The 18,300-nt window shown below is 51.0% G+C and overlaps 2 protein-coding genes and 2 non-coding genes across 4 annotated transcripts; 2 read left to right on the forward strand and 2 right to left on the reverse strand.

Annotated features, from left to right (window-relative positions):
* The first annotated feature begins 2,279 nt into the window (after positions 1-2,279).
* Positions 2,280-2,369, forward strand: QC761_0026330. The gene has a single exon. It is a non-coding gene; the product is annotated as a tRNA-Arg (tRNA).
* A 3,022-nt stretch (positions 2,370-5,391) lies between these two features.
* Positions 5,392-5,489, forward strand: QC761_0026340. Its single transcript has one exon. It is a non-coding gene; the product is annotated as a tRNA-His (tRNA).
* A 7,201-nt stretch (positions 5,490-12,690) lies between these two features.
* CRE1 (carbon catabolite repressor protein) lies at positions 12,691-13,914 on the reverse strand (the record flags this gene model as incomplete). Its single annotated transcript, XM_062875554.1, has 1 exon — positions 12,691-13,914. One exon carries the CDS (start codon positions 13,912-13,914, stop codon positions 12,691-12,693), a length of 1,224 nt encoding a protein of 407 aa, XP_062736126.1.
* A 2,006-nt stretch (positions 13,915-15,920) lies between these two features.
* On the reverse strand, positions 15,921-16,592 carry QC761_0026360 (uncharacterized protein; the record flags this gene model as incomplete). The annotated part of the gene is made up of 2 exons (XM_062872175.1): positions 15,921-16,203; positions 16,504-16,592. 2 exons carry the CDS (start codon positions 16,590-16,592, stop codon positions 15,921-15,923), a joined length of 372 nt encoding a protein of 123 aa, XP_062736127.1.
* Positions 16,593-18,300: the final 1,708 nt, after the last annotated feature.

The raw sequence follows: 18,300 nt of genomic DNA on the forward strand, positions 1-18,300 counted from the left end.
CGTAAGACTCCTCTAAGAAGGTGTGAATACGGCACACAAGCTCAATTGAAGCATTACCGGTGCTATTATTTGGGGATCCCATTATTTGTGACAGACATGCAAGCATGGCATCGAAGGAATGAGGCTTCTCATTAGGGACCCAATTCTTCTCTTAGCTCCCTGACAAACAACAAGGATAGTGTAGCACAATCTTAGACACTGTCACTTCAATCTCTCGGTAGACGCGTCAAAGTTGGCTATACCATGAGTAGTCACTGGGAATTGTGACACCCATGTTCTCTCTGGATTATGATCAGCACGACGAGCGAATGATAGCTAGTCTTGGGGGTACTGGTGTAACTGGTGCTTTTGTCGTTGGTGATGGCAGCCAGCCACAGACAGGCTCTTGTGTCACTCGATTATCACCTAACCTTGGGAATAGTCGGTGATAACATGGTAAGACAGGCACCTTAATCATGTGATATACATTCAGCTGAGCTCTGAAGTAAATCGCGTACAGGTTTACCCGTGATCCCGACACTTTGATGGTTCGTCTACCGACCGAAAGTTTCACGCTGCCCCCCTAGGCGCGTAAAGTTATATAAAGAATGAACAAGAGTGTCATATACAAGTTTTAAGACCTTAAAAAAGACTGGATATCTGATAAAAGAGCTCCAAGAAGTTCAAAGTGTCCTCGTCAGGATAATTTATACTGCACTGCGTAATAGTCGTAAATGTATAGATATCGACTAGTTAGAACAAGATTAGAGTAAAAGACGTCGAGTTCTGGGTTTCCAATATCCCTTTCATTCTCATTCTTTCTGTATGGTACGTTGGTAGGCTTTCATGTTACCTCTTGTAGCAGGGCTGCCACGAGTAATTAAGACCAAGAATTATTCTTTCACCGTTCGGTGAAGGGGAAGATGAGCTTCTCTACCATATACCCTGCCACACGAAACTGAAGACTACGGGCCCAGCTGTTTGTGAGTGTAATGAGCCATCTCGCAGTTATTATGAAGCACCCGATTAAGGCATTCAGATATGTTCATCGACCTATTCCAAGTGTGTCCCTTAAAGGCTATCTTGAGCAGTTCTGAAATATTCTTTCGGCGACGTTACAAATCAGGCAAATCCAGTTTGCCTACTCTGATCAAGAGCTTATTGACAATTCAAGAAATGTCTAGGCTATATAGTTGCAAAAGGTTGACTTCGGCTGACATCAAGGTTAGGTAAATTTGGTGTCAGGGTCAAATCTCCAAACCCACAGGCAGCAGTTTAGCGCTAGCATCCTAGTTCGAAGCAAAATATCGTAAAATGCTTTGTATGAGGGGGCAGTCTACCTTGAAAAGAGACTTCATACTTGATGAACTGTCGCAGCAATGAGGGAGACTGATTGGGATGACGTTGCCAGATCTTCTGGTGGCTGGGGATCACCGTAGCATCATGAGTTGCCAGCAACTGGGTGAAAACGACAGTTTCAAGCCATGATCCAGAGTCATCTTTATATACTGCTATTTACTGAGAGGGTTGTTCGTGTGTCTTTGACAATGGGTAGGACCATGGTCAAGCTTGTTTTGTGTTCCGGATATTCCATTCTTCTTACCTTGATGCTTTCATCGTACTACTTACCACCACGCAAAACAGGTTCCATGTTCATCATCAAAACACCGGCATGCAGTATGGCTAGAGGAAGACTAACTCTAGCCTTGGAGAACCGTTTCTAACTCTTCGTCCTCCAGCTAAGTCGAAGGAAACATAAAGTATGATTACTTTTTGCTCTTACACGTGGCTGATCGGGGTTCGCCTAGTCTGGCAAAAGTCATGTATGCAAGATCAGTATTGATCGGTGAAGAAGGAAGCATGAACATAACTTCATTGAGTAGAAGCGGACTTTGTTATATACACGAGGAAATGCCACTACCTTACACTGGCATTATTAAGCTTCCTTACCACGACTATCCTGTAACCCTCAATTCACACTGCACCCATGACTCCTTGACAATGGCGGCAAGACGTCAAAGTTTACCAGGAAGCAGCAAGATTCTCTTGTTGAAGCTGGCTTTCTAAGCTTTAGCGTTGCGTATTTGCATTCTCTATGCTCATAGACTGAGGGAAGCTGCGGCTGCTGGGGCGACAGCAGGCATGCTGTCTGTTGTTGAAGCTGGTATATATTCGATAATGGTGATATGAATGCACATACTATGGTAAATTACAACTGTCAGATGTTAAAAGTCGTTGGCAAAGCAGTGCAGTGTCAATATAATCTCTAGGACCGGCAGCAGTTCCAACCACAACTAATAGGTCCGCTGGCGTAATGGCAGCGCGTCTGACTACGATTCTTCAAGATTCAAGTAATCAGGAGGTTCCAGGTTCGACCCCTGGGCGGATCGTTAAAAACAACTTCAAGTTCTAGGTTATCATTTTGGCTTTTTACAACTATTTTTCCTCTGTGGAGGTGGATATCAAGCACTCAGGGGTAACCCCAGAATCTCTTGTGCTTGTCTATTCAGTCTAATGAGTTCACTATTCTTAATAACTGAACAGAAATACTTATATCTAGTTAAATTTTAAGGCTTTCTATAAATAAAGAGAGAGAGAATAATACAGTGTTTATAGTAGAATAGTGATGCTGTACTTTTGCTGCAAATGCCGCAAAAGTCGCCGCTATAGCAGGAGTGGAGGGAAAAAAACACCCAAAACATACAACACCGGGGATTCCCCAGTGGTCACCCACCTGAGTACTGGTCCGGCGGTCAATTGCTTAACTAGGGGAGAGCGGACGGGATCCCGTGTATTCAACTGCCTATGGTCGTATGTGATTACAGATATTGAAAAAAAACTATATCTAGCAGATAGGCCAGCAAGAGCTCTCCATCAACAGACAGAACCACCCACCCGGGATCGAAGACTCATTCCTTCAGGGTGATGGGAAATAAATGCTCTATTGTATAAATTGTGCCCAAAAAAGGAGCGGTGTCTGTCTAACAAGTTGTATCTTGGACATGCTCACCATGTACCGAAACTCGCTGTTAAACGACGCTGTTGAACCAATGGACTTGCTGTCTATTCCGCTACAATTCTCCAGATTACCTTTAACGTAAAATATTGGGCCTCTGGGCATCCAGACTAAGAGTCTGGCTGGTTGCCCCGGTCTCGCTAGGAACTAATCCCACGAGCGGACCTTTCCGCCGTGGCGGTCTTCCGTCTTTGATGCGGTCACTTGCCATTTTTCAATCTCGAAGGCTTGGTCGTATGGTTTCACACCCCGTCCCGGAGAGGGCATCAATCACAGGCGGCACCTAGCCCTTTTTGTCACCACTCCCTTCGCTTCGAGTTCAGTGAAGTAGCTTTCCACTGGCAGCTCGGCATAAGTCGTAGCGAGAGGCAAAATTTCGACCATCAGACATTACCGTCGAATGGTTCAAAGGAGCAAACTGTGGCTTTAAACAGTATGATCCCATAGCTGGTACAAGAAACAGGTTTCATGACAATATTAATTGTTTATCACTACCGTCCAACTCGGAATTCTGGGTTGTCCGGTCTGGCAACACAACGGCAAAACCGGCAGCAGGCCACGGCAACAACGCCCACGCATACCCTCGTCCACTTGCCTCCATTAAAGAGATCCCGCCACACCACCATAGCTAGACCCAAGTTCAGCTTGGATCCCTCGTGACCATCACCAGACCTCAAGCCAAGAGAGCCAAGCATCTCGGTGAGTGGACTGGTTGCTTGCGAACCTCTTCCCTTCTTCACACATTCCTAGACAGGCAAGAATCCTGGACTTGAGATCCCACCCATTCAGTTCTGCCTGCCTAAGGCACAGTCTGTACCTTGAAATGCACCATCATATCATATAAACCTTACGCATATACAACCATCCACACTACAGCCCCAAACACGGCCACTAGTCCTTCCCTTCCGCTTTGCCGCTGTCAACACACACAATACGACCGTTGTCTTCCATACCACCCTCACCCCATGTCTCCAACCGATGAGTGGTGGTTCGGAAGCACTTCCGCGGTCTTGGCAACCTCGTCGGAGCGATCTTCAAATTCCAATCAACGAACCACAATCGCCGCAGCCGGCAGGCAAGAAGGATCAGACGAAAACCGCACAGACAATTACCTCTATACAGATGTGCTTCTCTGTATCACATACTTACATGAGCACGACTCTGTTTCCTGGCTCAATCGAATTCCAAATCGTAAAGATCTTCTCAGCAACGTGGCATAAAACCGCAGCACACACTTTGATGAATAGCTACCTCGGTCAAACGTGTGTATTCTGACAAACCGAGTTGTCCTGAGCGAACACCTTACCGGCCGGAGAGTTTCAGGAGACCCTTCCAGTGACCCTTTCTGCTTCTCGCGTATCGTATCGCAGTGCCAGCATCCGTATGTCAGTATCCGTTGAGTGTGAGTGGGCTCATCAACTGGCACTCTCTTCACATGCAGACTCCAGCCTAGGTCGCGTCCTGGTTCCGGCAATGCATCTTGCCGATCACCTCTCTCTTGCGCTTTGCCGGCTCTTTTTCCACATGTGGTGCCTTTTTCTTCGGGAAGGCCTCTTATCTCTTCGAAACACAGGCATTTGGCCGCATGCAAATGGTCGGGTCAAAAGCCACCGGAGTGTGATGGTCAGTCGTATGGAACCGAGAGGAGCACAACCTCTTCTCGGGCCGAGGTTCCCCCTCTCTCATCCAACCAGCAGCAGCAGGAGCAACAACAACCATCAACCTTAACCATCGATCAATCCATGTATCCCCATGTATTGTTCTCCAGAAAAGCCAGCTCGCAGCAGCAACCAGTCCAGACCCCTAGATCCTGGAAAAAGATCTTCCCTCTCTTCAGCCTGGAAAGGATTCATCCCCCGCACATCCGCCCCCTTCTCATCCAAAGATGTACGGGCTGGTCCGTTCCATAATGATACACCACCACTCCAAAAGCAAAAGAGGCGCTCACCGAGTGTGGATCGAAAACCCCTCCAAGCAAACAAGCGAACTGGAAGCGAAGAACTCGGTCGAGGCTTCCCCAAGGCTGCAAAACCGTTTAACTACCACCTCGTTTCCCAAACAGGCGCCTTGCACTCGCTTGCGGTTTGGGGGGCAAGCGGTTGCAGTGAACAGCTCGAGTGGTGGCTTTTTCTTGTTTGGGGCGGAATTGATGCTCGGCTCGCGTCTGTTTGAACCACTTAGAGGATTGGTTTGGGCGGCAAAAGAGGGAGAGGGGAAGGCCCGCGCGCAGAACAGGAGTAATTGCCAATATGGCAAGTCAATTGAGTTGATGAGTCGGACAAAGGCAGAGGATGCCGGGGGGGAAATTTTGCAAAAAGAAGTCCCGAGTGTTGCCGTGAAATGGATGCAGTGGTAAATTAGGGGCTGGAATAAGGGCAAAAGCTGTGCAAAAGAGATGGGCGACCCCGGAATCGAACCGGGGTTTCTTCGGATCGTATGTGATATTCTTAAGAATAACCACAACGAAGCGTCCTGACCACTAGACTAGTCACCCGGTGAGGTATTGAATTGATGACTGCTATTTCCAAACCAAGGGTACATATTGCACACATTATTTACCAATTGTTGCCAAAAGTGAAATATGATATCCCAAGCTTGCTTCAATCTTAACTATCGACAACCGTCAACTTCCAGACTCACTTTACTTAGGGTTATTGAGCTGCTGAATTTTTCTGAAACAGCACATCCTGCAGCATTCTACATCCACACCAGCAATCTCACGCCTCGAGTGCATCGACGCCCAGGGTGTGGTGGTGATTGTGGTCTCGTTCTTGGCCTCTAGGTGCACCTTTTGCAATCTACGGAATGCAGAATAAATAGACTCGAGCTGAGAGGCAGCATAGAACGTCGTTTTACTGCGGGGCCTGTCCCGATAATGAAGAAAGAAGCAAAACCTACATGCGCCTGCTGCCGCTGGTGCATGTCCCCAGCGGAAATTCGCATGAGAACGACTCTGGATGATGCCGGAGTCTGCAACTTCAAGCTCAACGACCACAGTTCCGGCTCAGAATTGCACCTCCCGCTCTGTCGATGCACTGGTAGCCCGATTAGCCACTGCAGGCTCACGTCATGACATGTAAAACTATAAACAAAGACAAGGGATAAGAACAAGAAAATGGCATATCAAGTCAGACACGGAAAAGTTCCAGAGAAGTCTGTTATGAATGTCTGGACCGCAATCTAGCGGTCAGCCACTTGCGTCCCGGCTCTCCGGTTGCTGCGATTTATCCGCGAGCCTAGCTCCTACACCTGGCGAGACCCCTTGGCACTCTTCTGAGGGATGAAGCCCGACTTGTCTGATAGTGATAGCAGTGGTGTAATATTTCTCCACACGTGCACTCCGTGGCTTGATCGGATGCCCGCTATGTCTGGATCAGAAATGGATCGGACATCAAACCCCTGCCCAAAAATATATGGATATGGACAGCCAAAAAAAGGCGTGAATATACTCGGCTCCTTTGGGCTAGAAAAGTTACCCGGACCTTGGTCCCGGCGGAGACACAGCAGATGGCTCCCACTTCTTTGCTAATAGCCAACATGGCCAAGAGACCAGGCAAGACTTCCGGGATGGTGAAGTTTTTGAGAGTAAAAATGGTGATGAAAAGAACAAGGGCCAATGAGCGAGTTCTGAAGTTGGAGTTGAACTCCCGTTTGCGTTTAATGTCGACAAGTCGACCTAGCCCATAAGATCTACCAAGTATGTGCCAGTGGCAGTGCAGAAGTGCGTCATGACTAGCAGATACAACGCTCGCTAACCTGGTGCTGCAGCCATTGAGATTCTAGGGTCTCCCACTGGGAGCAATTAATAGCTGCTTTCGTGATATAGCCTGAAGCGCACCGTGCTCGGGTAGCATGGCACGCTGGGTTGCTGGGCTGCAAGTGGATTGACGAAGTGAGGATGATTCCGGGTGAGAACGCAATAAGCCAATTAATATCAAACCAGCAGCCCCTTTGATAAGGCAGGGGCCCCCACCGATGGTGATGATGGTAGTGATGGTGAGCCAGATACCCAATTCGTCAGAATAAGCAGACTGATAGGATGAACACCGTTGCATGTCGTTCCTGCCATGGTCACTCATAGACGCCGGCATATTGACAGGGTCCCAGATGGCATCATTTGGAGCCGGGCACATTAAATTTAACGGGTATGTACAGCCTAGATCCCAAAGAATCGAGCAAATTGACAGGTATATGAAAATAGTTCGACAAAGCAAAGCCATGACATGAGGTGCTTACTGCCAACCATTTCAACATACCATGATAGAGTACATCAACACCATCTTCGATGCGTTGCCCTGAATTAGATGCGGTCTTGGTAGAGGACTAGACAGGTACATATTCCGTTGAAGGTCGTATTGGAGCCAGGCTGCGTCAGGGCAGGGTCGGGTAACGGCTGGCCCTAGTGTGCCTTCCAAGAGGTTCCAGTGTCATGACCGCTTCGCGGACGGAGAGCCATCCAAAATGGGATGGAGTGCCGACGCCCCGCGCGGCTTCCGGAGCCAGGACAACGGTTACGCCGGACCCTACCAAGATGACGGTGCCATGGCCCTTCGACTGTGGCAAGGAGGGATGATCATCAGGTATGGGCCAACACATATCTGGGGAGCATCTAGAGACTCCATGGAAACAGATCGAGCCAACAATGAAATGATGGATCCAGTGCATCCATGGTGCATCTATGGCACACCGGGGAAGCAGGGAGCCTGAAGCGGCCGACGAACCAGAGCAATGGGACGTGGGAGTATCATGAGCGTTGGCCGCAAAGCATGCGTGAGGCACAAAAGCCATTGAGAGTCTCGGTGGAATCTAAGAAGCTCTGGTTAAACGATGTCGCCCACAAAGTTGCATCTCTGGTTCTCTCCAATTCCCGCTTACCGTGTTCTCTTGGGAGTAAGCAGGCCGAGGCCAGCAAAGGAGCATTGTCCGTTTTCACCAGCACTTAACACTCGCCGTCCCATCCGCAAGCGCCTGAAATCCTTCAGTTTCAGGCGAGGTGCATCCTCGGACCGCCAAAGCATGCTGCCAGGTGTGGTTGGCTGCCTTCTGCACGTAACGCTCTGCTGGTGAGACTCAAGCACCCTCCCTACAAAAGAATTGAGACAGCAAAAGTAAGTTAACCCATACTATACTGTAAACTACCTTATGCCCTAAAAGTAAATTAATAGGCCTCTAAACGATCTTTCAAGGCTTATTATCTTTAAAGGCCTATGGACCATCGTTAAAGGCCTATGAACTATCCTCCAAAGCATGCTTCACCTACTTCAGTGTCTCAACTATTTTGTGGCAAGGGTGTCAAGGTGTGCTGACAGTCTTCCTGATGCCATCGCCCGTCTGGGCAACCATGAAAGCTGGGTCTGTGGTTGAGCAATGTGTTTTTGATTGTGGCTTATGCTGGAAGCATGCCTTGTCCGAGTCTCGACCGCTTGTCCACTTGTAACGTCCTTCCCGAAAACACAACGCAACGGTTCTTATCGCGCCAAGTACGTACCGCAGGATAACTGGGAGCAAAGCTGCCCCCTTTCCCTCCTGTATTGACTTGGCTGGTGCAACCGTCGGATATGGGGGTCCAGCCACAGATATCGTTATCACGCCTCCAGAGCTGATCGTTCAAGGCTCGTGGTTCCGTGACTGGGCGAGATGTTGTCGTTGAAATGTGGGGTTGCATCACAGTCTGGCCTGGTGGCTTGGCTGGCGGTCTGGGGTTAGCTTTAAGCTTCAGAACCCCGTGGGGCGTGGGGGTGGGGCATGTGGGGACCTGCCATCCCAAACTCCGGATCACGCAAACTTGCGACTTCAGATGACGGCAGGAACCAACTCGTACCTGCTCGTGTACCTACGAGACGCGCAATCCTGAATACTAGGTATACAGCCTCGAAAACCTAGAAGTGCCGCTTCTGTTGACACCATCTGCATCTGACTTGTTGCATTACAAGCAACACGCAACTACACATTACCGGAACCATAGTAGCTCGAGAGCACCAACCGTTCAAGCAAGAAGCTCCGGGCGCCTCAGGTTGACGTGGTTTCGCACCCAGGTACAAGGGTTGCATCGAACCGCCTTCCAACTATCACAGGGTTGATTGTTTCTTACCTCAACTGTCAGACCAGGTGTGAGACAGCGGTTTGGTGCTATGATTGCTTGGAATGCTGGAGCCCCCACTATCGAAACATCATGCTCACAGTCCAATCTGTATGCTATTTTGGCCGCAAAGGTCACGCTTTCGCCGATCTTATCCCTCCACACCTTCGAACCGAGAGCTTATCACGGAGCTGGTGTTCGCCCCATCCTCAAAGGGGCAGCTGCAACGAAACAAGGTTCTCCGCCTGTCCCAGATCGCGTTAGCGAAGCTCGGGAATCTTGGGGTCGAGGCCGCACCGTGTTTGTGGGGATGACAGCCCCTGATCCAACGGGAGGCCAGGGTAATGCAATGTGGTCAGGAGGTTGTTGGGTCATCCATCTCATCACCGGCTTGACAACATCAACCCCTCGTCGTCGTGTAGGAAGCACACTGTTTCACACCCGACGGCCCGGAATATGCCAGACTCTGACTGGCTGACGGTTGGTTCCTTATCTCTTCCTCACCTCGCCAACGAAGGGCGTGACCGGGACACGAAGCAAGCCGTGCAGGAACATCTGCAGCCAAAATGTAAGGACAGTCTAGGCTCACCGACCAGAGAGAAGCCGATGAGCCGCCCCAGACTCCCAGGTTCAACTTATTGGCGCTTGGCAATCAAGAGAGATGATCCGAGAGAAGCACATGGATTGCATCACTGCTGTAGCAAAAGGCGCCCACCACACATGGCATGGCCAGAGCGAATAAGTTCAAACCAACCAACCACCACCATGGTTCTGTTTCTGTTCCCGAAGTTGCGGTGAAGAGAGTAACATTTTACGCCTCCAAGCTGCTCTGACTGACATAGATGTGTGTACATCACTTTCTACACCCTCACTAATCAAGCCGCCCCCGTTCAAAGCGCGAGAGCCGACGGGAGAGACTACACACATACAGTACACACCACCCTATAGACGACACTAAACCATTTCTCATGCCGCCATCTTCCCGAAGGTTTGTCATTAGTGTGACCTTCAAGCCTTTTACTGCTGCGAAATCGGGCGGGGAGGCCAAAGGACAGGGTCACAGCACAACCGCACGATGCAAGTTGTGCCGAAATATGGATCACGCAGCACAACGTGGACCGACTTGGCCAGGTTTTTTTTGCGTCTTGGAGCAGACTCGTGGCAACAGGTCTCCTGACTCATCTCCAAACTCTAGCCCCGGGATGCGTATACGGATATCTACATCCGCTTCAATTCTGCTAGACCAGAATGGGCCCAGCCATTGATGAAGCCATGAGGAGCGCCGCGGGTCATGAAGAAAACTAGCTCACACGTCAAGGCTCCGGGATCGTCATCGAGAAAAGGAAAAGTTGGGGGTCACAATGGCGCTATCGTTGCTCGGCTTTTGGTGTGTTACCAAGCGCTGCCTCAGTGTCGTCCCGGCATCGCGCATCCCCAGACTTTAGCACGTTGTCACCCCACACATTGCGAGTCCGGGGGTCGTTCCGGCTGGCGGCCTAGGGAGATCAACCTACGGGCCCCAAGCCGCGCAGACGGCGGTACGAGTTTAAAGAAGTTCCCTTTTGCGCCAGCCCCTTGCTTTTACGAGTGAGGCCCGTGGTGGGGGTGGTTTTCTGGAAAGACTCGATGTCGTTAGCTTGCGGTAAAATACGCAAAATGGATTGTCCAGAAAGTACTGAACGGAAAACAAAGAACAGTAATAAAAACCTTTCATACAAGCTGACCTGATACGAATTTACAACCATCAAGTACACACACCAGGCAAAAATCCGGGATCCAATCGATTGCCCTCCCCACATTGCATACGCCTCCTGGGCCTCTCCCTCACTTGTACACAACTGCCAAGGAAATAACGCCCCCCGCCCCCCAGGTTTTTGTTGACTTGCGCCCGGATTTTGTGTGGAAGCGCGCCGTCTGGAGAGAAGGCAGAGAGAGGGAAAAGGGGAGGCCGAGGCAGAGCAAGAAACCCAAGACACGAAGCAGCGAGGCTTGGTTGTGACAATACGTACTTGACACACATTGGGTCAAAAACTCTTTTCTCCAACAGGTGCATATTGTTCTAGATATTCGGTGCCTAATGGAAATCCCAACTTCTCAGCGTCCACTTTTAAGAGCTGCTTTGCCTTGCCTTGGAGAAGGCCAAAAAAAAAAAAAAAAAAAAAAAAGTCGAGCGAGTGTCGCGGGTGGGAGGTTTGTTGGGTTGGCGTCATTGCTGGCTAATTATTAGTCAAGTTTCTTTGGGTGTCACTCTCCATGTCAGCCCTTTTGACTAATAGGTATGCGGGTTGCATACCCACTCTTCTTTTGGTGTAAATGGAAATGTAGAGAAATGCCATTTTCTGACCGAACCAGCCTTTCGTCTCGGTATTTACGACCTGGGCAAAATGGCGGGGTGAGGACTTTTTTTTTTGGCAGAAGCAATGCAGAATGCAGTGCCGTATCGAGGGATGCTTGGATGGTGTGGAGCGGGTTTCACACAAGGCTTTTTTTTTTTTCTACGCCGCAGCTGTTGGTTGGAGTTTGTTTGGTCTGAAATTTCTCCTTGTCTAGACTCATCCACTGACAGAGGACATGTCTCTCAGCCTTGCAAAACTTTGTTGACTGTCCCGAGTGAGACAGTCCACACCAGCACCGGTACTCAACAGTTCGAGTACGATGAGTATAAGCCTACCTACATACGTAGGCAGGTTACGCGTGGTGATATATTTTGGGCCCATCAGAGACGCATAAAAAGGTGTGGTAGTACTGCTTATCCTACATCATGGGTGTCTTCCACGTCCCCTCCCCCAACGGACAAGTACATTACATGGAGGCGGCGGTGGTGGTAGGCGAGGCCGCGGACGTCGTGTACGTTGATACATCACATTCTGTTTTTCCATCCCACTATCTCGTGTTGCGGGCAGGTGCCATACTCTGTCATGTTTGGGTTCACGAGACACAAAAGCGCCAAAAACCACATCCCAACTTTGTTGTTCGTGAGTATGTGACCATCTTGAGCGTGGGGGTTGTTGTCACACGGGCAAGCAGAGCAAGAGTGGGCAGAAATGGAGTTCTGTCTTGTCGAGTTTTCTTTATGAAATAAAATAGTCAACTTTAGAGGCCAAAAGGGATCAGATGAACTCAAGGATTGCATATCACAGTGGTCGCAAGGTCTGGAAACACAGAAAGTATTACAAAGTGCAAAATACTAATAGCGTTTATCATGTTCGCTGACCTCCTTGGAGATAACAGCAGAATCATATATAATATGTATGAGCGAAGTTAAGTCTATCCGTCCGTCCGTCCAGAAACAATAAGGAAGTGGTGATGTCTATAACCCGCCTCGAAAAAACAAGTTCCGCCATAGAAAAACATCAAGAAAAAAAAGAAAAAAACCGCGTGTGTCCATGTGTCCAGATCCCACCATGGCGAAGCCAAAACGCTCAACTTTTGGTCGCTATTAATGATTCGAGTACCCGTAACCCTTCCTGTTCCATCCAAAGAGAAACCTGCCCAAACGCCCCGTAGTATATCCTCTATAGTCCCGGGTTTGTTCGTTGTCGTCATATCATGTCGTTAAGAGACTGCAAACTTAACAAAGTTGTACAATTCACTCGCCCTTGCGTGGTCACACTCGTTACAAGAAATCTCCAGCAACGCTATTGGCGGTCGAGTTTCTGCCACTGAGGCTGTAGCCATCACTTGGCGTGAGCATGTCGCTGACACTCATCCTTGGAAGTGGAAGTTTGCGAGCTCCATCTGGACGGTTGATCACGTCGGTCAAGGAAATGCCGCTGCGAGATGGCGCTTGCGCGGGTGGCTGCGAGAACTGCTGACCTTCGGGTTGCGGCTCAAGGGGAGCAAGCGCCGGAACTTGGCTATGCAAAGAAAGATTGCGAAACGGCGCGAGCTCGGTTCCAAAGGGCCGGAGACGCGGAGAGTGGGCAGGCGTGGCAAGTGGTGTGTGGTCGGGAGTTGGCGAGAGTGAATTGTGAGAAAACGTGGGAGAAGAAGGAGCGGTGGAGTTAGGCGAGTTGGGTCTCGACCTCTTAGCGTGTCTGTAATTGTGATAATGGTCGTCGTCATCGTGGGAGTGAGTGGGCCGAGAAATATGGTAGGCATGCAGCGAAGGGCCGGCTATCAGGGGATTCCTTGATGTGGCAATGCCGTTGCCGTAGAAGTGAGCATGTCTTGAGCCGTAAGGGGCCATCTTGTCCCGCTCGACTTGACCAACAGCTCTCGCTAGCATCTGAATGTCGGGACCGCTCTGGCTACCAAGAGCATTGCGGTGGTATGGGGTCAGCGTAGGCTGAGGGGAGAAGTTGTACGAGTGGTAATGAGGAGGCGAGACATTGGGAGAAGAGATCGCGGTCGGGGGAGCCGAGCGAATCGTTTTGGGCTGCGGTGGAGGCATGACATCAGGCTGCAGTCTGTGAACCAGACCAGCGTGCTGATGTCCCTTGTTCCCTCTCCTGGAGTTGGGGTTGTTGTGTATCCTCGAGTGCCTCGTTAGTTCATCTGAGCGCGAGAACCTCTTGCTGCAGCCTGGGTGGTGGCAGGCGTGTGGCTTCTCGCCCGTGTGCGTCCGGATGTGACGGGTCTGGTGCTCGAGGCGGTGGAAAGCCTTGTCACACATGGTGCATTTGTAAGGACGGGGGAGCTCATTCGTGCTGTCAGCCGGCTGAGCGCCCGTGGGCAAAGGCCCATTTGGACGGAGCAATCCAACAGACATCTCGACGTCGACGGCGGGAGTCTGCGTTTGCGTTTGCGTCTGCCGTTGGGGAGAAAGCTGGTCCCTCTCTGTTGTTGTCTCCGGGTTCAGTAGACTGGAAAAGTCCACAGCAGATTGCGTTCGTTGCATGTGATCGGTCGCCCTTGTGCTGGGACTCTGTTTAACCCCTACTCGGTCGTATAGTTGTCCCAGTTGTCTTCCAATTGAGCTGCACAAAATGCATGCAGCCGGCGACGGACAAGATCGAAGGGGGAAAAAAGTGTCGGTCAACGCTCTCAGCCCCTTTGGGGTTCCAGACGTTCCTCGTTTCTTTGCAAAAGTTGGGACGAGATGAATAGGGCGGCCCGTTAGGTTGGAGTTGGAGTTAAGGTTTTGCTGGCGTGCGGGTTGGCGACTGGGTCTGGGGACGTGGTGCGGGTGCTGTTGGGGAAAAGCTTTTAATGTAGCATGGGAAATCTGAAGTAGCAAGCAGGAGCACTGAGAGCCTGGGTTTTGGGGGGCGGCTGCCGTGCTGGTTTTAAATGGCGGGTGAGCGGGCTGACACCGGGGCGTGCCAGGCATGTGGTGTGGACACCACGGGGGGTGCGTTCGGTAAGGTCCCTAGCGACTCAGCGCGCCCCTTCCCTGAACACCAGGGGGGGTGGGGAGGGGGCATCTCGGGGAAAAAAGAAAAAATAAAATGTCATCGGTACCTAGCCCAAAGGGTACCGCATTTCACGCCCATGTAGGTAGCTGCGGTAAGGTACATCCACCCCCATTTCACAGCCCTCCCCCTTCCAGTTCTCTCCACCCACCCGTCCATATGTGCTTGTTCTCTGCCGCACCCGAGTGGAAATGTACCCTTTCCATGCAGCCCTCTCTGCACCCGCCCTCTGCTGCCTGTTCATGGTGAAATTTTCACCGGTGTGCAACTGTTGAGGCGGCGGTACTTTATTGGAAATGTATTACGGTGCTGGTCCCCAGGTGGAAAGGGGTCTGCTGTGGGGGGGGGGGGGCACTGTATGGGGCGGGTGGAGTTGTGTTCGGAGAGGACACGGCAAACAGGAAGGCACCAACAGGAGCCGAGCGTGGGGTGTTGTGAGATAGCGATCACCTCAGCTTCACACCCAAAGGCACAAGACGCCAACTCTCTCGGCAGAGGCTGATTATAGAGCGGTACGGAGTATGATGCTATCGCATGTCCACCGGTGTCTCATGCGAGGTGAACCAAGATTTATGTTATATTATCGTCTTGTTGATGTTCTGCAACTCATAAAGTAGGACTGTCCTATCCTCCGCCTTCTCGCACAAGTGCCAGCGCATAACTCCGAGTTGCTCTCGATTTTTCATTGCACACAATTCATATGAAGTTGCCAGCACTTAGGCATTCACTCCCGTCCGCCATCCCACCACCACCCGAGAACCCAAGGCGAAGGCCGCCGTGTGTGTTATTTTTTTCATGTGCGAGGGTGAAGGTCATGCAGCGGCCTCTCCAGAGGGTGCAGCTATACCTTTTGTCAAGACAAGACTCTTTTCCCTTCTGCCTCCTGTGTACGCAAAGGTGCACGATGTGGGCGAGGCCGATTTCACAGGACAGGGGGGCGGTGTGCGTGGTGGCTGAGTAGCGGTATGCGCAAGACGATTGGGCTCCGGTACGTTCCCCCGCTTGTTATTTTCTCAACTTTTTGTCTTGATTTGAAGAGCTCAAAGTTTGTTGTAACACCAAGAACTGAGATCTCCAACTTGAACGGCGAGAGCCGAGACCGATAAGGCTTCCCGTCACTCGAGTGTCGTCAAATCCGGGGGAGATGCACTAGACATGATCATGATGTAAGTTGCACATCTGGGGAAAAGGTACATGGATTATCATTATAACCGTGATTGTTATCCACGCATCCGCAGTCCCCAGCCTCTATAATGAAAATCCCCCAAGACCGTGGTAACTCACTCTTACCTTGGCCCTGAGCATATCCTCGGCCGTACCCACAATGTTTGATCATGTTGCAGCATTCATCTCTGCTGAGTCGACGTTTTGAGCGCCGAAGGCCAAGAAAAGAAGCTTGGGGAAGCCGCCCGGCCGAGGGAGTTAGGAGGAGTTACGACAGGCGAAAGCAGCAACCTCACCATGATGATGATAGCGTGCTGGAAAGGCCTCATCATGTTTCCACTACTTCCTTGTTTTCTTCGTTGCGATGGATGATTATCACGGTTGCGGAAAAGGTCTCGACTGACCTCATTACTTGCTTTTCAGTCCCACACCAGTTCCCAGGAGCAACGTGAGACGTGTATCCAGCAATCTTGGGGGTGGCGCGAGCAGAGATAAGCATCGACGACACAAAGTGTGGAGGTTCGGGCAGAATGTGGGGAGAGATTCGATGGGGCATGGACGAGACCTCGTCCAACCCTCGGCTGACGAATTTGATCGCTTGCTCCTCGGCCCTACCCATTATTATTGCTATTCGCCAACAAAAAGCTTCGATCAAATAACAAACGAAAAGGAGAACCTCGTATCGCCGCGCAAACACTGCGAAAATAACGCCGCTCATTTGCGGCACTTGCAACGACTGGAGAAGCCATACTCGACGCCGCCCTCTTGAAAGAGGTATTGGGGAGCCTCCTTCCCTTCTGTCAGGGGTCCTCTCACGTCACTCCCAAAATCCGGGGTACCTACTGGAACATCTTGGGGACCTGGGGATGCGATAAGCCCCAATCGGGCCCAAGGCGCCACATTCCTTCCACTCTGAGGTGCGACCGGCTCGGAGACCAAATACGCTGATCACCCATTCAAAGGCCAATTGCTTCTTTAGGATCAAACTCGAACTGGCCATTTCACATTCTCCGGGGCTGCTCCAGAGGATTTGCAGCTGTGTACCAGAAGCTCCTGTTCTGGCGTGATGCTCCTGCGTTGACCTTGGGTGTGTCCAGATGTTGTCGCTTAACCCGCATTTTTTTTTTTGGAAGAGCGGGCGTGGGGGTTTGCGTCACACCCCTTCCAACCACAACGCTTTAATCACCTTGCACCTCAGGCACCGGATCACATCACCTCAACACTCAACTAGACCAGGGGATAGCAGAGGTGACAGTGACTTGTCACCACGGGTCACTGCAGAGATTTGAGAAAATCAGAATATTCACCACTTGACTGTGTCTCAGTTATCGACGAGGGGGTTCTGATAATTGACATCAGACCTGGAGTTGATTGACTCACTGAAGCCTTGGCACTAACCTAAAGGGGCAATTGCTACCCTGGCCTGTGGCTGCCGCGCGTTTGTCCCTCAAGGTGCTCTTGCGGATCCGCTGTGCTGGCAAAATCCATTTTTCTGCCTGAGGGCTTCTTTGGCTTTCAGCTTGTTGTTGGGATCACACAAGAATGTTCGTATCATGTGGTCTCCTTTTTCTGGGAATCTGATGGGAGAGCCCGCCCCGCCGAAACCGGTTGAAAGCGGCAGTTGGTCTTTGAAGGCAGCCTTTCAGCCCTAAGCACCAGTTTGACTTTGACAACCATCGCCCACAGCGAGTCAGAAAAGAGCCGCAACTGCGAATCTCAGGCTATCCTCGACCCTTCCCAGCAGCTGACTGTTTCTATGGGACGGGCTCAACATCTTCCGGGGATCTGGGGTTGTTCGCAGCTTTCACCGACGACAGGAGCCAAGCAAAGCGTTCGGGGTGGACTGGTTGACAGGCTGAAGGCTTCTCTGAGCAGGCTTGCACCTGGCTTCATCAGCACAGTATCTCCGAGCTGTCACACTCCAGTCGCCAGTGGGAGGAAGCCATATCCCCTGTCGTCTGGCGGTCGCAACGACGATTACAGCACAGTCATCGATGTTCTTCAGCAGTCTGAGCCCTAATGTTTCGGGACAGTACCCGAACCCTGAGAGCCCGAAGCGCGAGATAAAGAGAAACGACGGCCTTGTCGCGAGTCATTAATAGCGCCGGTTCGAGATCTCGGATGATGCCGTGATCCACAGAAACACCGAGGATCCGCCCCAGAAAAAAGGTTGACGGGCTAGAGACAAGAAGCTGGAGAAATCCGACGGAAAAGGACGCATCTCTTTGTCGCTCTACCCCAAGGACAACAGGCACCACGATGACTGCTGCGTGCCTGGTCCCGACGTTCTGAATGGGCGGCGGCTGCACTCATGCAACGGAGATCGATCGCCCTGAGTCGTCAATTTAGCCGGCGGCTCCGCGAGCGTTTTCCCTAGCTTCCACGCAGCAAAACCCGGTGCAACTCGTCGGGTTTGGACGAGTGACAGCATGATCTTGTGGGGCCCCAGGGCAGTCCAAGCATTGCACCAGGACGCTAACGGGCGGAGGTGTGGAGGGACAGGTGCAACTTTTTTCTGCGGCCAAACCAATCCCCCGGGGCACTTCCACCAAAATACTCCCGTTCGAAGGAGCCGAGAAACTCCGAGACAGGCGTTGCCATGTCCTGATAATTTTCGCTCTTATCGCAGCCAAGACCGGGGTGGTAGGAGCATGGGAAAACAATTTCCTCGCTTTTAGTTTTGCACCTTGACACCGCATGGACATCGC

The sequence above is a fragment of the Podospora bellae-mahoneyi genome (assembly GCF_035222275.1).
Source record: "Podospora bellae-mahoneyi strain CBS 112042 chromosome 1 map unlocalized CBS112042p_1.2, whole genome shotgun sequence".
Taxonomy (NCBI): domain Eukaryota; kingdom Fungi; phylum Ascomycota; class Sordariomycetes; order Sordariales; family Podosporaceae; genus Podospora; species Podospora bellae-mahoneyi.